The sequence below is a fragment of the Paracoccidioides brasiliensis genome, assembly GCF_000150735.1.
Source record: "Paracoccidioides brasiliensis Pb18 unplaced genomic scaffold supercont2.10, whole genome shotgun sequence".
Taxonomy (NCBI): domain Eukaryota; kingdom Fungi; phylum Ascomycota; class Eurotiomycetes; order Onygenales; family Ajellomycetaceae; genus Paracoccidioides; species Paracoccidioides brasiliensis.
This window is the reverse complement of record NW_011371367.1, coordinates 998701-1018201: the sequence shown is the minus strand read 5'-3', so window position 1 is coordinate 1018201 and position 19501 is coordinate 998701. Positions and strand designations below refer to the sequence as shown.

The following is a 19501-nucleotide window of genomic DNA, read 5'->3' as shown; positions in this document are numbered from 1 at the left end:
TTTTACACAATCCTGCAAGATAAAAATTATTTATTACTGTAACAAACCATAACTATATCCACAAACGAATAGTGCAATAATATTTGTCCTAGACAACTCATCCACTCTAGTCAACTGATTTCTCTCATTTGGAGAGAATGTAGCTCCTTATATCAATGTCCACGTTTCCTCCTGCATACCCGCCTCTTTTAAGAGTTTCTCATATCCCGTGCAAACTTCACCTTCATGTCTTGGTTACCGAGTGGCCTCGCTGTAAGCGACTGCCGTTGATATACAAGGTCACCAAATATGGTATGTAGGTTAGTATACGTGGCCGCTGGGTATTTGCGCTCGTTGGTCCCCAGCGTTTCAAAGTCGAAGCTACGCAGAACGATCAACAGCACCATGCGCATCTCCATCATAGCCAGGTCCTGGCCAATGCAGCGCCGCAAGCCGCGTTCAAATGGACGCCAAGCGTCTTTTGGAACTATCTGTGTTGTGAAACGCTCTGGTTGGAAGTCGCCGGGCGAAGGGAATATTTCTGGGTTGTAATGGATTATCATGTTACAGACTAGAATTATCTGGTCTGTCAATGGGAGCTTTTTACCTTCGTACATGACATGGAGGCTAGCATAAACGAAAAATGAGATTAGCATTGTAATATGACAAAAAAATTAAAAATTAAAAAATTAAAAATAAAAAACATTAAAAAATCAAAAAAAGCTTCAGGGAGTTTCATCTTACCCCTTGGCGCTGGTTCTGGCGGCACTGCCAATAGGGAAAAGTCTTAATGATTCCTTGATGATGCCAGTCGTGTAATGGAGGTCATAGAGTCTCTCGGGATGTGCCCTTATGAGCTCCACTGTGCGTTTGAAATCTGGATCAAACACTTGATCATGCTCCAAGCGAGCTTTCTGCAGTGCATCAGGGTGTTTGGATAGAAGCATAAAAATATACTACATAGGAAAGGAGATGTCAGCGGTTTTAATCTTTGTCGGGAGCTCTTTTCTATCAATTGCATTCTCTTACTCCGAGAGTATGGGCTGTAGTTTCGTGTCCAGCAGCCAGAAATGATTTGATACTTCAGTCATCTCTATATTAGCAAAGTGGAAACACGTAACAAACGGGATATTGAAAGGGGTACATAGAAGTCGATCTTAAAAAAAAAAAGGGTAGGTTAGATACTTCGAAATTGCCATCTCCATGAAGTCCCTATCGCCGACGATGTCCTCCTGTTTATCTAGCTTCTGTTTAAGAACCAAATCCAGAATAGTTTTTGATTTCTTGACGGACGATCCCTCCTTCTTCATCTTATCAAAACAAGTGATCACCTTCTTCTCTACATATCGATCAACTTTTCGCACCATTCTCCACGTTGGGATCGCGTACAGTAACCGTCGGCCAATATGGCCTCCCTCGAAAACATAGTCCAGACCAGCTCTAAAGGTTGATACGAAATCATGCCCTTCCTTACTATGAAACGGGCTGTCGAACACGACACGTCCAATCACATTGATTGTCAGATCGACGTTGATATTTGACATCGAAAATACTTCCCTGGACCTTGCAAATTTGGCTAACTTATTGTAGTATAGTAGAACTTCATCGACCATACCATCCGTCAACGTACGAACATAAGCCGGAGAAAATGCAGGAGCAAAGATAGAGTGCAAAGCCTTCCATTTCGCGCCATTCACAGATATTATTGAGCTCTTCCCCAAGAATGGGCTAAGGAACTCGTTCACCACAGGGTCCTTCGGGAATGCCTGCTCTGTAGTCACTTGGGCAGCGAGCTCGGGGGCACCAAGTATTACCATGGGATATGCAAAAGGCCAGAGATCTAGGTAAAATACGTCTGGCAGGTTGTATTCGCGCGAGATGGTAATGAGCAGATGATGAATACAGGAATTGGAAGGGTATGACTTCGATACTTTGGCAGCCACAAGTATATGTCCGAACCAGAAGCTATGCGGTGGTTGGGGCTATTTGCAAAGTTAGAGCTATTTCACTATGGTTGAAACAGGATGTTGATTGGGATGGGACATGAAGAGGGATGATAGATGTACAAGATTCCGGCATGACAGGCGAGCATGGAGAAACCGGGCCCCGATGTAGTAAAGAGCGGATGCAACAGCGACGAAAAGGGCGATTGATATTGGACCAAACGATATAACCATGAGTAAAAGGGTCAGGAAGGGAGCTGCCAAGTCTTCGTCACAGTAGTTTACCTGAGCTGCTGAAACGCCTCGCACGGAGTTCCAAGGTGGAAACTCTACGGTTAAGGGATCAGCAGCCAGTTACCTTGTTACATCAAAATTCCCACTACCAGCTAATAGTTAGTTTAGGGAGTAGCTGATGGAAAACGAGAACAAGGGATGTTGTAATAGTTTTGGGTATTGACGCTTTATCATACCCTCTCAAATGTTTTTCATTAAACCACTGGAAGATGGCAATCAAGGATGGGTGCACAAGCTATCATACTCTCTCTGTAGGGCGCCACCCGAGACGTAGCTTTGTTGGCCAGTTTAAGTTAACTAAGTTCCCCCAGTCGACTGTATCGTTATCTGTACCAGAAGCTTGAGAAAAAAGAAAAGAAACGTATTCTCTCCTTTTGGAATTTCACACAGATATTCTTGCTTAGTCCAAGTGAAATGAGCTTCATCCAGCCATGCTCAGCCAATGACTAGTTATTATTTTTAGCACAATGTCACTGCCTCAGGGGCATCTTTAGTCCCCTGTTCAGCTTACCAGATGTGATGATATTATTGACAAGGTTGTCAATGTAAAACCACAAGTGAGTGAGAGACAACTTTTTTTACCTACTAATTAAAAATTCCCTACTCTTTAACGCGCAATTATGCCACCAATTCAAATGAAAGATTCTTCAAAATTCTATTGAGAGGGGGGGAAGGCTTGGACTAGCAATATCTGCTTTTAAAAAGGAAGAAAAAGGCTCTATTCATGAGATTGCAAGCTGTTACAACCTGGAAATCAAGAATGAGTGACTGCTATTGAGTCAGTCAACGCATCAGGCTGAGCCTTACCCCCATACATGATTCTTAAAGGATCAGACTCTACAGAAAGGCTGGTTTGATGAGCTGTCAAACGGCTGGAGACTTAAGATGTTAAGTCCTAATGACTGGACTACAGATGAAATTGAGGTTACAAGATGTATATGATTGTTGATCTCTATTACCAATCCTCATAGGATTGGCACTGATCTACTTCTTATTCTGGATGGGCATGGCAGTCATTTTACCTCAGAATTTGATCAGACATCTTCCCCTTCAGCTAGTCAATCCAGCAACTCTCAGTCATCCTGGATCCGACAATCACCTAGAAACCCCTGTCAATTACACAAGTAGGTGGATAAGATCAAGGGTCTTATGATGCAAGGCCTTGATGCCTCTTATGACTTAATGAAAGAATTTGATGAGATTATTAAAGCTTGTGAATATGAGATGGTCAGTGTCACTATTACGAAGAAGCAATATCAGGAATATATTCAATGCCAATGAGATAGAGAAGCAAAAATGGAAGAGATCTACACATCAGATTCAACATCAATGAGGCCTAACTAGGGTGTAAGCTCAAGGTCTCATTATTCAACCTGCAGCACCTGTTGAACAGCCAGTTAAACCCACCGCGGAGGCCCTGATCCCAGAGCCTATGCCACAATTACAGGCTCCACCACACTGCACAAAATGCCATACTGTAGAGCACCCTAGAAGAAGCTGCCATAATCCTATTTCTAATTAAATTTATATAGTTATTTGTTGTTGGAAGTGGATAGCTTGGGTTAAATCGAGAGATTCAATTTTAGTGTCTCACTCACTTGTGGATTATGTTAAGCTGAAGGCTTTCGTGAACATTTCCATGATAGGCTGGGGAGGGTCAGCCCTGTTGCCTCAGACGGCCACTGGCTCAACTAATAAACCTGTAAAGGCCCATAGTCTCAAAGATTGATCCTTTCACATCAAGAATAATGCTTAAATTCTCATTCTACTCCAGGATCCGGCAGAGTAATAATAATACATGCATGACACTTCTTACAGGACGCGGATATGCAGTTACTCGATCGATTCGGCGTTTGACCGAATATCCAAGTCGTCCGTGCAGAGCTGGGATGATGGAAAAGTTCATTCAGTGTTAAAAGGTTGACTGGATTCCCTGCCTAGAGTTTGCGGCCTCTCACTGGGATGACCAGACGTACTTTTATATCATCATAAAGGACGACGTCCTCTTCTTGTTCATTCTCCATTATAGGCTCGTTGTTAAATTTAGATGTTTCAACTTGATGTTTTCCCCCCTGGATGAGGGTATGAGGTAGTGAAACAAAGGTAAGCTGCTCTTCCAAATAATACAGCCAACTAAATGCGGATCACGGGCTAGGTAATGGATGATTTATAGAGCGGACGGAAACTACCAAATAGTTGGTAAAGGAAATGACACGGTTCAAGACCACAGTCAAAAATCCAACGAGATCGGTGCTAAATTATTCGTCCCACAGACGTGAGGAAAACGTGTGGCATGTCGCTATGTACGAAGTACCATGTCCCTGTAGTTGAGCCAGTTCAGCCCAGGAGAGGATAATTTACTGTTTACGGAGAGTTACATAGTCGGTCGTATGCCGTATGGAGTACCATAGGGAGTTATGTATGCGCATTCCTCGGGTTTGGGGGAGGGGAAGTGATCGGGACAAATGTTAAGGAAGACGACAGAATAGAGAAGCGCTGCAACGGGCGATATTTCGATCACCATAAATCTCATGATTTTCCGTTCCAATCGACCGTCTCACGAAACAGCAGATTAGGGATCTTCCATAATACCCTCTAAGTCGGAAAAGGACTCTTCACTGTCCTATTTTGTCCCTCTTCTGTGGGGTTCTCTTTAATTTTTGATGTTGTTGTATGACCAAACATGGTGAGAATTTTTTTCCTGCCATCCTCTTACAGGTAGAGTTTTTTGCGACTCTATTAATCTCTCCAGTCGATTTTACTTCCGATGTTCTGGTCATTATCGCCAGAATTTGTGGTTGCAGCCCTTGTCCCAGGGCTCCCCACGGGACATGGTTGTGGATGATGTCAGTTCCCAACCTCGCTGGCAATCGCTGTTTCTATCAACTTGTTAGTTTCAGTGAATATAGCAAGGCTAACCTTCCTTACCTTACAAAGATGGTTCGCTGTTCCAGCGTCTAGAGACGTGTTCGATATAAGGAACGAGGACGGGAACTTCTGGGATTAGAGCAAATATACTGTGATTGGATAGTCATATATAGCTTGTTCAAATGATCAGGATTGAAATCAGACTCATGGGAGCTCCCATATTTATAATCAAGGCTCACGGCTATCACTGTTGTTGCCCCTGGCTTCCTTCAGGTATGGCTGAGTTCCGGCAGGCTCTAAATGAGACTGTTGTTATTCCGCGACATCCAATCGGTTAACTATCGCGCTATTCCTGGGCTTCGCAGGGAATAAGCAAGCCAGAAACCAGCTGGGATATATTTCACCATGCTTTTGCTGGAATAGTCTGTTAAATGAATCCAGCATTTTGCGACTTGAATGGACAGCTGTTTCAAACTCAGTTGAGAATAATTAGTTGGATAGGTGTTCCCCTGAAATCTGGCCCTTAATGCATTGATGCCTGAGAAAAGATCCCATTGTTTGGATGTCATTGTTTTGGACTGATTGAAAGATTAGACTAGGTATATACCTATCATATCACTCAATCCGTTGTTGACTGACATAGACTTCATGAAAATTTCTCATCTCTTATTGAGACTTGGATCACAACAAAACATAGATTCACAATCATACCATGATTGGGTGATCATGGTGGCATGGCGGATGATGGTGAAAGGTAAAAAATCCTGACCAGTACAAGGCATTTCAATTTCGCAATTCCACGGCTGGCCATTTACTCAATCTTGCTCAGAGCATCTCTGTTTTTGATGAAGCTCACTTTCGAGCGTTACTGTTCGATGCTTGGGATGAATGGTCCTCAGTCACCGAGTTTTCCCTTCAATTCTCAGCTGAAGAGGTTGTAGAGATTGAAAAAGATGTCGAGGGTGATGATGAATATAGCCAAAGAGAAGCTTGGAGATCTGTGGCCGGAAAAGGGGATTAGTTATGAGGCTCTGATGACAGAACTGAAGGAGGTAAAGGTGCATACCATGTGGAGATACTTGAAAAGTGATGAAGATCAAAGAGGCATTTGAGAAGTGTTGGCTGTTTGATTGCTAGGAGGGTGTTTGTCAGTGCGATCACTCTCACAACAAGTTATTTATTTATCTAATTACAGGATGGAGTGTTACAATCCTGTAAGCAGGAGAATATCAAGCAAACCCTGATGATATGCGGAAACTGGGTCATAAAGAACTTCAAGTGTACTACTGTATATATATATACAATACATACAACAAACACTTGGGACGAAGGACATGATGTTTCCACTTACTTCATGCACAATGAACGTCTCCCCCCCGAGCTCCTGCGCCCTTCCTTCTTACATCAGTTCCGATGCTTTGCTTTCCGAGAATATAGAACTCTAGGCTGGCTTGTTCCCAACGAAACATGGATCTAACATAGCGTGGTCTCAGACTCCAGAATTCGTTTATGACATGCATATATTATCCATTATTAATTGTTATCATGCTTGTGTTCAGTCGACCTGGTCAACTTAGCACCAAAAATGATAATAATAACAATAGTAAGCAAGCAAGGAGTAAACTAGCGTTAGTTGGTACGAGGGAAATTAGAAAAGCTAATTAAATCCACACCTCCACGTTATGATCTTCGCTGCAATGCGAAATCCTCCCTCCAAAAAAATAAAAATAAGAAAAAAAAGGGAAAAATGGAAAATGAACAATAAATGAGTGGGTAAAAATGAAGGAAATAAGGAAAGAAACATGGAAATAAGAATGGGAAGAAATAAGAAAAAATGGTCAGTGTCTTAAGGTAGGAAAAACATGCTGAATTCATGAGGACAGAGGAAAACAGGCCCTTAAAAATAGTCAAGTCCTCTCTAGCTGGCTGGTCAGTTAACCATAATGAATCTCATTTGTTGTTTTTGATGGCAATTATTGCATTTAACCGCAAGACAGAGTTTACACTGCCAGGCAGCAATAAATGGCCCAGAAGTGCAAAAGTGACAATACCATTGCATGAGTCCACCAACTGGGCTCTGAATCAACGCCCAATGGTGAGGACAGGCCATCGTTTGAGATATGTGTAATTTGTACCTGGCTATAGCCAAGCCGCTACTAGCTCCTGGTTGGGATTGTTTGGGAGTTTTTTTGTTGGGGAAAGCTGATAGGTGATCAGATTTCGGATTTTTGTTTAACAAGCACGATTATTGGACTATTAGATCGCGTGGTTTGTCGCAGCAGACGAATCGTTGTTTTTTCGATTCGATGGGTCACTCTGCAGGGCCAGAATTCCCGACGCTCCGGTCTTCGGGTCTCGTTGCTGTGTCCCTATAGGCTAGTCAACCTAGTTTTGTGGGTCGTTCCAGTCTTGAGGGATTCCAACGAAGACGAGGCGGCTGAGAACTGCAGGAAGGGGAAGCAGATTTGGGATTTATGGCGCACGAACAAATAATATTCTTATTCACCAACGCTGGATCGAGGAGATTGGGAAGTGAGCTTGAATATGTTGTGCCAAAACTAGAGATGGTTGTTCGAAGATGTATTTGAGGAAGTGATATTTTGGCGGAGTATTACCCGTAGGAAGGAGATGAATTCGATGATCACGAAGAACTGATCTTTGGCGGTGGAATCGATTGTTCTTGAAGATATTGATCGGTAGGAGCCAACAGAGACAGTTGGTGTGACAGTAAAATCCGGGAGAAAAACTGTCAAACAGTTGACGGCTTTCAGAGAATGTTTTCCAGAGATCAAATAGATTAAATCCAGCAGCGTAAATACTGAATCTCTGTCTCTGTCTTTCCTCCTCTATTGCGTAACTCCCCGATCGTCAATTGTTGGGCAAGATGCCAGAGAATGAACATGAAGCCCAATGTGAAACAACTGATCACGGATAATGAAAGTGTCTATCTTGAGGTGGAAAGTTGCTGCCGATACAATTGGCGCTTGGAAAGAAGTAAGCAAAATCAAAGTGAAGGAATATGCCCATTTTTTATAGCGATCATTGGGATTCAGAAGGGAATCGCATGGGAAGCGCAAGCAAGCTATCATTGATCAAATTTCAGGGCAGCCGTTCGGTCCTAGATAGAGTTTTTGTTTGAATGAAATACCTCGACGGCGCCATCCATGGTTGATCATGCCCACAAACTCTAGCAAATTCGGTGAAGCCACTGGACTCGCACGATACAAGTGACAACCGCAAGAGTTGCAAGAAACAACCCGTCTCTGGCCAGAAGGAAAGATTCTGAGATCACGGTGCCCCATACCTCACTTGGCAGTAACTATCACATTTTGGGAACTATCTGCGGTCTGAAGCGCGTCCAGGCACTGTAGGCTTGATCTGCCCACTTGATAGAACTGCAGCCCACGAACCAGGAGACTGGGACAACACCTTCTCTGGACTTGGGACTGGCCAGTGAGAGGACCCTTTTTAAATAGGCGACGGCGGGGTGTTAGATAATCTTAGCGTGCGCTATGATAGAGCCAAACTGATACCGCAACTTGACCAGTCTCATTGAGTCTCTGCCTTCCGGCTCCTACTTAGCCCTTGTCTATTCTTTCTGCTGCTGCTTTCACCGTCTCCTCCTCCCCTCTCTCTTCTTCCGTCGTTGAAACCACAATCATTAGTGTTATCACAGGCTCGTTGGGCTTCAAAAACGAGTCCTCCGTGGTGACAAAGAAGGGAAGTGAGAAGCTGTTGATAACTAGTTACCGCCCATAACTACAGAACGTGAGGCGGAACCAGCCGTGCATTTCCTGATTGGGTGACCAGGCTCATCCAGCAACTCTGCCAATTACGATGCGATTGTTCCGACCCCATCCGCCGGGTGCTTCTACACACGGCTAGCCCTGTGTTTGGCTTTGCTTTGCTTTTGCTTTTGCTTTGCTTTTGCTTTTGCTTTTGCTTTTGCTTTTGCTTTCACGAGAGAAGTTAGTTAAACTAACTAGTTATCGTTCGCTCAGCATCACCGAGGTTATCACGCCAGGAACGATCAGTGGCATCTGACATGGCGCGCGCCCTGCCTGAGGGCCAGCAACTCAGGAAGAGCTCTTGCAGGTTTACCTGGCTACAAGGTGGCTCATGTCGTCAAAATTGACCTCCCAGGTTTCGGTGCCCTGCTAGCGTCGCCAAAATCGCTTGCCAACAGGCGAAGGCGGCTGTGTGGCCTGCGCGCGCCTCGCTCCAAGGCTTATGTGTTTATAAAGATATTGTGTCAACGGGAACCGCAATTGGATTTCTGGCTTGTGCCAAATCTTGGAGGTGGTTGTCTTTATCTAGAGCTCTTCTCAGCTCAGGGAGACGTGGTCACGTAACTATAGGAAATGGGACACATCATCAAATATCTAATTCCCCAAGTCAATCAGCGAATGCCGACCATGCTCTCTCTCTGAGAAATTCTTCCCTTCACCAGCTTTCTCTATTATTCCCGCTTCTAGATTCACGCGGCCTGAGCAGCTCAGCAAGGAAACTTCACAAGATCTTCACTCAAGCGCACAGAGTCGTAGTGGAGCTCCACAATCGGTCCTGACCATAAATACCTCGTCACCATCAATATCTTGGTATGTAGACGGCCCTCCTCTCTCCTTTTTTGTCTGCATCCCGCACCGCAGTCAGTTGGGCGAGCGCGCATGCCATGAACGACCCTTAGACGACGCGCGAGGCCTGCAGGGGTCCCCTACTGGTAACATGGTAACTGGCCGCCATTGCTCCGCTGAGCAGCTCCTAGGAAGGTAATATTAACTATCCACCCGACAATATGCAGCGGCATACAATGGCTTCCAACTCGTGATATTATTCGTTGGCTGTTTACGTTCCCTGGGTGGAATATATCGATCAAACAAAGTTTCCAGAGACTACGAAAGACTTGCCGTGAAGGTTATTTAGTAGTTCAGGCTTTGTTAGTCAATCCACTTTAAATACGAGAGCGGTATGTCTGAGCACTCCAACAATCTGGAGTTTTTCTAGGAAATCCGGTGACTGAAACCAATTCTGGCTACCCTGAACTTGCCCCCACAACAGGCGTCACAGCGAAATCTCTCACATCAAGGGTACATGGTTCCATTTGTCAATTGGCAGGATATGCAAGCTCTAGGTGGACTGCAAAATGGATAATGATAAGGCTCTTGTTAAGGATACGAGGTCAAATAACTAAAAATAGCTATCATGAATTGTGGTGGGGGGAGGGGGGGGGGAGAGAGCATAATAGCAGTCATTGCTGGAAAGCCCAACTTGCGCCGACATTCTCCGCTGTGAAATTATGTTATATTTTCGAACCCGATAACAAATCTTCCTGTCAACCATTGATGCAAAATCAACCCTCTATCATGCGAGGAGAATCGAAATCGGGCACATGGCTCACTCGCAGATAACAAAAGACATCAACCTGATTGTTGCCTTCGAATGTATTTCTAATCTGGCCCCAATCAAGGAGAGCAGGGAACAAGATGATTGCATTGCGGAATCCAAAAAGAAAACAAAAGAAAAAAGGATCGGGATACAGGTTCTTTTTCGCCCATTAACCTGATCTAACTCAATCTCTAGAGTGTTGATCCCTTTAGCTGGCCTAAATCAAGCCTTTGGCCCAGACCGTCTACAATGTACCGAATCAAATCGATCTGGAGAATGTGAACTCGAAAGCCCCTATCGGGGCCTGTGCGAGCTGGAAAAGATCTGTTCTCCACTGGATTCTGCCTCCCTGCGTCAGCCAGCTCAGAAATTCCTGATTTACGCCCAACCAATCAAAGCTTCGATGTGAAGACCAATCTCATATCGTCATGAACCCCGCATGGGTCATCTGAATTTGCTATTTGCCAGCCTAACTGCTCCTATTTATGGTCCAGCCTGTGAAAACTCATCGAGATATGGCCGCATTCAACGTTCGAGGGAAAACGGTCCGAGTGAACAGTGAATATAATGGGATGTCTTTAATTAAACGCCTTTCAAAATAGCTCCATGTGCACATGTTCAGCAACGCCTTGACGCCCGGGCTCCTCTCACCCAAGCTTTCCAAAGCTGAAAAGCTTGCTGCGATCGATGTCTATCATCCGGCCAGCATGCCGACCGCATGCCAACCCAATCACAAATTTTTTAGCTTTTTGCGCCACGATGCAGTGCTGGCAAGATACCCGCCTTCCGATTCAGTGCTGGCGTAATTTAACGCCACCCATGCAAAAAAGTCCACATTAGATTCGACGCGTGCCTCATGGGATGATGGGAGTCATAGCGCGGCTATGCGGCCTTGCCTGGTCTGCCTAAATGAGCCACCGCTCAACTTTGATGTTATTTTTGTTTGAGCTTTCCATCTACGTGCTTCGTAACACTCTTTGCTCTATGCTTCGCTTTCTTCCTTTTTCCTTTTTATCCACCCCCTTTTATTTTGGTTCGTTGGCAAGATGACGCCTTGTTTTTCTACCAGGAATTTCATTTGTTGAGAACAACCCCTAGCAATGTTCATTCTCCCCAAAAAATGATACTATCAGGGCTGTGACGATATGTCCTGCAGACTACGTGCACCTTCATGAACATAACTTGGTCTCGGTCTCCCAAAGCGTCCAAACATAGAGCTTTGGGGATAACCTGCCATTTGAACTCTCCTCCATTTGCTGGAAATACCTATCCAGCCATATTGCAGCCCAAATCAGCTTCAGAAGAAGACCGCAAGAATAGCAGTCATGGATACGAATATCTTATATCAATCAGTGTGAGTGCACGATGGTATGGTGATCAAAAACCCCTCCTTCCAGCTTTAGGTCTAAAAGAAGAATACATTAATACCAACTTCGCTAGTTTAAGATTTTTGCTCCACAATTTTCATGTCAAGCTACTAGAACATAGGTATGGAAAACGAGAGAGGAACATCGTTCCTCCTCAATGTCATCCTGATTAACAGCAAGTTGACGCGACTCGCATTGGAGGGCAGCTCTTGCGTCCAGCTCAGAGTCTCAGACCAAGCAATAACTAATGGAAGCCATGAGCCAGTGGGTCTCGTCATCCCACGGGACTGAATGAATTGTGGCACCAGAGGCTGCACGTTGCTTTTTCCCCCATGTGGTCCATGCATTGTCTTATTTATTTACTAGTTCAAACTCAAGGCACGGTCCATCTGTTGAACTTGGCTCAAATCAAGAAGAGAATGGAAATGGCAAAGTGGCGAGCAGATATCAATTACTATTTTTGTGGTCTTCTTCCCTCTATTGTCCTCCCCGGCTTTCTTTTTTGTGTCTAACCCTTTACTACCCGATGCATTGACTTAATCAAGTTATTTCGTTGCTAAAAGCTTCACCGACACCAGTTGCCGCAACATAAGGCAATTATTTGAAAAGGAGGGGAAAGCTGGACAAAAAGCTGCAGGGTGACGAACGCAATGGCACCATACATACACATGTTGGAAACAAATTATTTTATTCAAGGCAAGGATATCCTTTTGTTTCGGCTCTTTCGCTCCTGATTTAATTGCAGGGTTGCAAGAATAATATTAGATGCGTTCGGCATTTTAGACTGCGGAAATAGCAAGAAACCGGAAGGTTCAAGTACATATCATCAGAAGAAGCAACAGATGGAATAGGTAAAGCAATCCGTTATAACAAAAACGTAGCCCTTCCATCTACTGAAGTACATAGAAGTATATGACTTAGGATAAAATCAAAATGTAAGAATCGAAGAGTAATGTCGGAGACAGGACGAGATACAATATCTAAGATGAACGTTCAAACTTCTTCAACTGGGTATAAAACAAATCGAGTTACAGCCATCCTTGTTCTTTGCTCCCTCCACAGCCCCATTCCTCATCCCAAACCAACCCAGCCCTTTGTGATTTAATTCCCCGCAATTCTCCCCCCGATCGTCCCCAACTCATAGAACATGAACAGGGATATTCAGGTAAAAGCGAAAGGCGAAGAAAAAAGTTCCAAAGAGGAGAAGTGAAGGCAGGAGTGAAATTGGAGAATAGAAAGGAGAAAGTAGAGAACGAGGCAAAAAGCGATAAAAAGCCGCAACAGAGGAATTCCTCTAAGGGGAAAAGTCTGAGTCGTGCATGCCGTCTCCATTCCTAGCCCCAATACTGTTCCTCATAAAAAGAAAAGAATTGGATCGGCATTTGGTTTGATCTGCCAACGCTCCGTTAAGAACAATCTTTGTGGGAATATCAAGAAAAGTTATAGGTATATAAATAACCCATTTTTTCTTGCCAGATGTCCTTGCAGTACCCTTTCACGGTTCTGCATCGTTGGTATTAATTTCATGATTTTCTTTTTCTGAAAAAATCCTCGCCACGGTCGTGTGGAAAAGCACGTACATCACATCGCATAAGGGAAATTGTGAACAGCATGCATGCATGCATGCATGCGAAAGGGTTGGAAATCGGTTGCGAAACTGAAAAGATACCATGGTTGGTTGCTCTGATGCCAATCAATAGAAGTGAAACAAGAATCTTTCAAAAACAGGAGGCGAGAAATTGCAACTCTCGCTTCGTGCCGTGCCGTCTGGAGAGTTCGGTCACGTCTTGAGTATGAACGAAGTGACCATCGGTGTATTATGGACATCAAAACCACTTTGCTTGCGTGCTATTTTGTCCCTAAAAGGCATATGGTAATAGATGAGATGGAGGGGAGGGTTTGTGGAGTGAGTTTGGTGGGGTAAAGTAATGGATACGTGGAATTGATATACAGAATTATACATAACTTAATTGAAAGAGTTTACGTAGCGGCCCGAGATAGCAGAACTGTCATCTGAACACAAACCGCATAACTAGAAAGAGCATGTTGTCAGGAGATAACGCCCAGAAAGCAAAAAAATAAATCTAGACCATTTAGCTGGACGCCTGACACGGCCGGTAGGTGGCAAACCCGGGTGGTGATAGGCTACATCATCTATGTAAAGACGGATGCAGAAACGGAGTGCGCAAAAGGTAACCCCACGATGGCTAATCGTGATTTTGGAAAAGAGCGGAGATACTGGTGAATATCAGTCAGTCAGCGATTACAATAGGTAAGAGGAGGGGGGGGAGGGGAGGGGGAAAAAGAAAAGAAAAGAAAGAAAAGAGTTATTCCGTGAATTAGCAAAGACCAACCTCTCTCCATAATGGTGACGTCTTATGCTTTCTGATAAGAGCGCTGATAAATCAATAACAATTAACTTTTTCAACTCCTTCGATTTCGTGGGAATTGGGAACGAATTCGTGACTACAATGTAATCAATGCACTCGCAGGATTCCATCTCCTGCAGTGACTCAATACCAAACAGGCCGTGTGTGGCAATGCAATAGACCTTTTTAGCTCCTCCTTTCTTCACAACTGTTTCTGCAGCAGCGATCCATGAGAGGCACTTATCAATCATATCATCCACGATTAAAACTGTCTTGTCCTTGACATCACCAACAAGGGTTATCGTCCTTTCTCCCGTGGACATTTCTTGTTTATTGTCTTCTTCATCAGAAGAAACAGCAGCATCAAAAGAGCCCCCAAGAGCATGGTCAGGTTGGAAAGACGACGTTGTGGATATAAAGGAAAGCGTCATGGGATCCTGAGTGGGTGGTTCTGAGGACTCAGTGCCATTGCGGTCCGTATGAAGGTTAGTAACAGAAGCAGAAGACGAGAGGATGGGTGAATGGTAGTCATCGTCTACAATATGTCCCTGTACTAGTCTACCTGTAATAACTTCTTTTGCGCGCTCATCTGTGTATTCAAACGCAGCCTCTTGCTCAGAAAGACGTCGGGCAGAGAGCGATGCTTCAGCATGCTGAGCCGGGCTAAGCGAACGGGTGGACTTTGATGACTGCGCCTCAGTTTCGTTAGCGGAGGTTTCTTGAGCCAACGGGCTGGGAGAGACGGTAGGCTGGGATGGTTGTACGAGAGCGGCGGTCGAAGAAGGCTGCAGCTGCGGATATTCGGATTTGCTATCATGATCCACAGGGACCAATTCATCTCGCGATGTGGGAAGACCATGTTCAAGAGAATCGAAAAATGTGGTGCTGCCTGAAACCCCCCCGTTCTTATTGCCACGCCTCCGGTCTGTGTTCACGATGCCAAAGTTCAGTTTCAGAGAATCAGCCAAGGACGTAACCCTTTTACTTCCTCCGGCATTTTTGGTGACTACAACCGCTTCGTTCCAACGAGGTACGTTCATTCGAATCCAGCGCGCAATTAGGGGCTCAGCAAAGAGGTTATCGACGGGTTTCCCGAAAAATCCTTGCATTTGAGACGCCTGGTATCAATACTGTTAGGACCAAAAAATAAAATAAAATAAAGGGAAACGAATCCAAAAGATAAAATTTCCCAAATAAGAGAATGTCCATACATGTAAATCCACTGTAATTATATGATCCACACCAGCCACAGTGAGTAGATTGGCCAACATCCGTGCTGTTATAGAGCCACGATGACTTTTCTTCTTCGATTGACGAGAGTACGGGAAGTAACTCTGGAGTGTCAGCAGTATTGGGATTGAGTGGGGAAGAGAAGGCAGTAACCTACGGCATCACAGCTGTAACAAAAACAAAAGATGTTAGCAGGGGCACAGGGTACAGTTCAAGCCGGGGAGATATAGTCGTGTAGTTATGGAGGAGTATAGATGCAAGATCTACATACCAGTAATAGACTTAGCAGAACCCCCTTTGCAGGCAGAAATCATGATCAGTAACTCCATAACGCTGTCGTTGATTTTGGCGCTCCCGCTCTGGACAATGAAGACATCCTGGTTTCGCACGGAAACACCTATATTGACGCTTGTTTCTCCATTGCTGAACTTGCGCAGCTCACACTGAGCTGGAACAGTTCCTAGACGTTCGCAGATAGCTTCTGTCAAGGCAGGGTGTGAGCTGCCTGAAAAGACTTGTACGGTGCGCATGTCTGGGAGCAATACGCTAGACGCTGTTGTCTGGATTTTCAATTGTTGGTGGTCATACGAGTGTCGAAAAGCAGTCAGATAATTTGAAAACTGGCTGAATCCGGATGATATCAGGATGATTATCATTGGAGCGGTGACAGTAGACCAAGGTTCTTTTTGGATAACTAACTTACTAATGAAACTAAACCAGTTAACTAGTTTACTAACTAGTTAACGTAATTCCCAAGCGAGCGGATCATCAATTCAAAATATCTTTTTAATAACTACTCATCCATCTAAACACACAATTATGTCACCAATTCACAATAAAAATGCTTCAAATTCCCTTGAGAATGAGGGGAGGCTTGAGCTCATGATAAATGCTTTAAAAAACCAAGAAATATCCTCAATTCGTGAAGCTACACCTGTATTTAATATGTCATTCTCCCTTTAAATTATTGATCAATGATCCCATGAATCTATGCGCAAATTCAATCAAATTAACCCAGGCTGAAGAGAATGGAATAGTTGAATGGATGCTGAATCAAGTTAAGCAAGAATTTTCCTTGAAGTCAACATTTGTTGAGAATACAGCTAATTATCTTCTTACTATACAAAATTTCATCATTTCTATTACTATCCCCCTCTGCATTAGCAAGAACTGAATGTCAAATCTAGTGACATACTGTCCAGAGCTTTAGACTCACTACTTCAGACACTAAAATCATTACTGAGTTAAATGTGAGAATATAAAGATTATTTAAACTTATTTTAAGATTTTAAAAACTGTAATTGCTGAGCATGAGATTCTATTAAAGAATATATACAACTTTGATGAGATTGACTTTACAATAAGACTTTGCACTCTATTAAAATTATTACTAGCAGTGAGTGTTACAACCAGACAGAGCTTTTACATTCTGAAAATTAAAAATGAGTGATTGTAATTAAGTTAGTCAATGTGTTAGAATGAACTCCAATTTCATTTCTTCAATATAAAAAAGATAAAGAAGCAAAGCAGAATAGATCTAAACATCAATTTCAATATGCAAAAGATCTGCACTCTTAGATATACAAGAATAAGATGTTCTTAACCTAGTGTAATTTAATTTAATTGAGTGTGATGATGTTGAGATATTTTAATTTAAGATCTAGTCAGTTGAGATATGATGATTTTTGTGATCTACTCACTTGGGTGATTTGCTCACTTGGGAATTACATTAATTGTGCCGCTGCGCAACCCACACCTCATGTGAGTGTGCCACACCAAAATGGTAAAAACATCAAAATGATAAAAATCTTGAATCACATTCTCATTAATGCACTCTATATCAACAATCAGTAGCTAATCTACAATAAAAAGATTATCTATATCATTCTCAGTATATGTGTCATCTTTAAATTGATTTAATTCCTCTTCTGTCAGTGATATGAGTGAGTTATTATCAATTTTCATAGAATTAACTTCAAGTCTTCATCACTTGTTATTCTGCTCTTTTTCAGCTTCATTATTCTTATACTACTTGATTTTTCTATTGATATCTTTAATAGTGAGGACTCTTTCTATTTGAATCTGCTTATAAGGGGTTGAACTCCTAGATTCACTCTGGTTGGCTGACTCAGCCTAGCCATCATTTGCACATGTGCACGTGATCATGCTACGCGAGCTTGCTTAAGCTTGAGTTCTCATCTCATTCTTTTCTTCCCTTTCTCAAGCAATTTGTCCTTGTTATATAGGAGGACTAGCCTCTAGTTCTTAGAGCTTAACCCTTTACATTACGAATTGCTTCCCTCCTTTCATTGATAGGCCACTTGGAGCCTTAATTCTGTATCACAAAGCTCAGCAAACGTGCTGACATATGATAGGCTATTGGGGGCCTTAAATCCTGCATCATGAAGTTCAGTGATAGCACTGGTATATGAATAGACTGGGTTAGCAATCATGCTAACAAATGAATGAGCAACATTGAAAACATCTAGCTGAATGAGATAAAGTGCAGACTTGTACAACAAATACACAAATGAATCAACATGAAGCAATGAGCAGGGATGCCCCCAGCAGCTTTGAACAACAATAGATGGCCTTTCTTCAACAGCAGGAACAGGTCCAGTGTGAGAACAGGGATTTAATAGCAGCTCAGCAAGCTGAAATAGCTAATCTACATCAAGCTTTGAACACTCTGACATCAACCCTCTCTTAATTGAACTTGCAACCACTCATTGCAGTCAGAAGACCAAAGACCAAGCTACTGAACTGTGAGAAGTATGATGGTTCTAATCTGAAGCACTACCCTCAGTGGGAGCTAAAGCTTCAATCAAAGCTTAAGGTCAATGGGAAAGCTTTAGGCAATAATGAGAAATGTACTTGATATGTGTACTCAAGACTGGAAGGAATGGCAGCAGCTTGAGTTTATCTCTGAGTTGAGAATAATAAGAACAAGATCAACTTCATAGTAGAGAGCTTACTGGAGCAGACACACATGCTCTTTAGTGATTCTGCATGACAGGAAAAGGCTATGCAAAAGCTCAACAATCTATGACAGAGTAGAAGAGCTCTCTTCAACTTTCTGCTCAAATTTAATCAGCTACTGCTGGAAGCTGACAGTCACAGATGAGATGATCATGTTAAAAAGAGGTATTTGAAATCCACTCTAAGCATGCAGCTGAGGGAAGGTATGGTGGGTGTAAGAGAATCATCTCTCTACAAGAATTACTGCAAGGAGCTTAGATTAGTTGATCATCAACTCTCTGAGCTTAAGACTTTAAGGCAGTGATCTAAATGTTGTGAGAGCAGATCTTCTTCAGATCATACAACATCTAATCCACACTCTCTACTTTGTCATGCTGTCCTCAATCAATGAAATCAGTCTCAAGCTTCTGCTGATGATCTGATGGATCTCTCTTCTGATGCTGTGATCTCAAGTGCCCACCACATCAAATTGATAAATCAGACAGAGGTTAATCAAAGAAGAGAGCAAGGCCTGTGCCTGAGATGCAGAGCTGGAGGTCATATGATTAAGAGCTGTCTGTTCAAATCTCCCAGATGCCCTGCCACCTCCACAATAGCTAAGGTGATCCCCAAGCCAGTACTGAATGATGATGATGTGGATATGAGTGAGGATTCAGGAAAAAGAGTAGCTTCAATCAAAAGACACTGAAAGGAGTGAAATAAGAAGCTTATGAAGAAGCAATGGAGAGGATTTAAATCTAAGATGATATTCAAACCCTTCACTGTTGATGCTCTAGTAGATAATGCCTTTTCAACTAGAGCAATGATAGACAGTGGATGTAATGTCTATGGTCTTATTTCTCAATCCTATGTTAACAAGCATAAGCTTCTGTGCATTGAAATTCTCCCTGTTAAAATGACCAGCTTTGAAGACTCCATGGGACTCTCCATGAGCATAGTGACTGGCATTCAAATTGATATAGATGGTCATGTAACTGAATGAGTCTTTCTCTATGTGGTGAATGAGTTACATGGTCATGATATGTATCTAGATGACCCCTGGCTGGCCCAGCAAAAGATGACTGTGATCCCTCATTGAAGAATTGTG

General features: G+C 43.1%; 4 protein-coding genes across 4 annotated transcripts; 2 read left to right on the top strand and 2 right to left on the bottom strand.

Annotated features, from left to right (window-relative positions):
* Positions 1-188: 188 nt before the first annotated feature.
* Positions 189-2156, bottom strand: PADG_07221 (uncharacterized protein; the record flags this gene model as incomplete). Its single annotated transcript, XM_010764169.1, has 5 exons — positions 189-606; positions 724-935; positions 1009-1060; positions 1165-1961; positions 2046-2156. 5 exons carry the CDS (start codon positions 2154-2156, stop codon positions 189-191), a joined length of 1590 nt encoding a protein of 529 aa, XP_010762471.1.
* A 3203-nt stretch (positions 2157-5359) lies between these two features.
* Positions 5360-6105, top strand: PADG_12258 (uncharacterized protein; the record flags this gene model as incomplete). Its single annotated transcript, XM_010764338.1, has 2 exons — positions 5360-5417; positions 5936-6105. The coding sequence occupies 2 exons, from the start codon at positions 5360-5362 to the stop codon at positions 6103-6105; spliced, it is 228 nt and encodes a 75-aa protein (XP_010762640.1).
* A 1913-nt stretch (positions 6106-8018) lies between these two features.
* PADG_07218 (uncharacterized protein) lies at positions 8019-10878 on the top strand (the record flags this gene model as incomplete). The annotated part of the gene is made up of 5 exons (XM_010764168.1): positions 8019-8078; positions 9086-9432; positions 9488-9682; positions 9734-9853; positions 10665-10878. 5 exons carry the CDS (start codon positions 8019-8021, stop codon positions 10876-10878), a joined length of 936 nt encoding a protein of 311 aa, XP_010762470.1.
* Positions 10879-14043: 3165 nt separating this feature from the next.
* Positions 14044-16091, bottom strand: PADG_07217 (uncharacterized protein; the record flags this gene model as incomplete). The annotated part of the gene is made up of 4 exons (XM_010764167.1): positions 14044-14074; positions 14191-15323; positions 15417-15537; positions 15703-16091. The coding sequence occupies 4 exons, from the start codon at positions 16089-16091 to the stop codon at positions 14044-14046; spliced, it is 1674 nt and encodes a 557-aa protein (XP_010762469.1).
* Positions 16092-19501: the final 3410 nt, after the last annotated feature.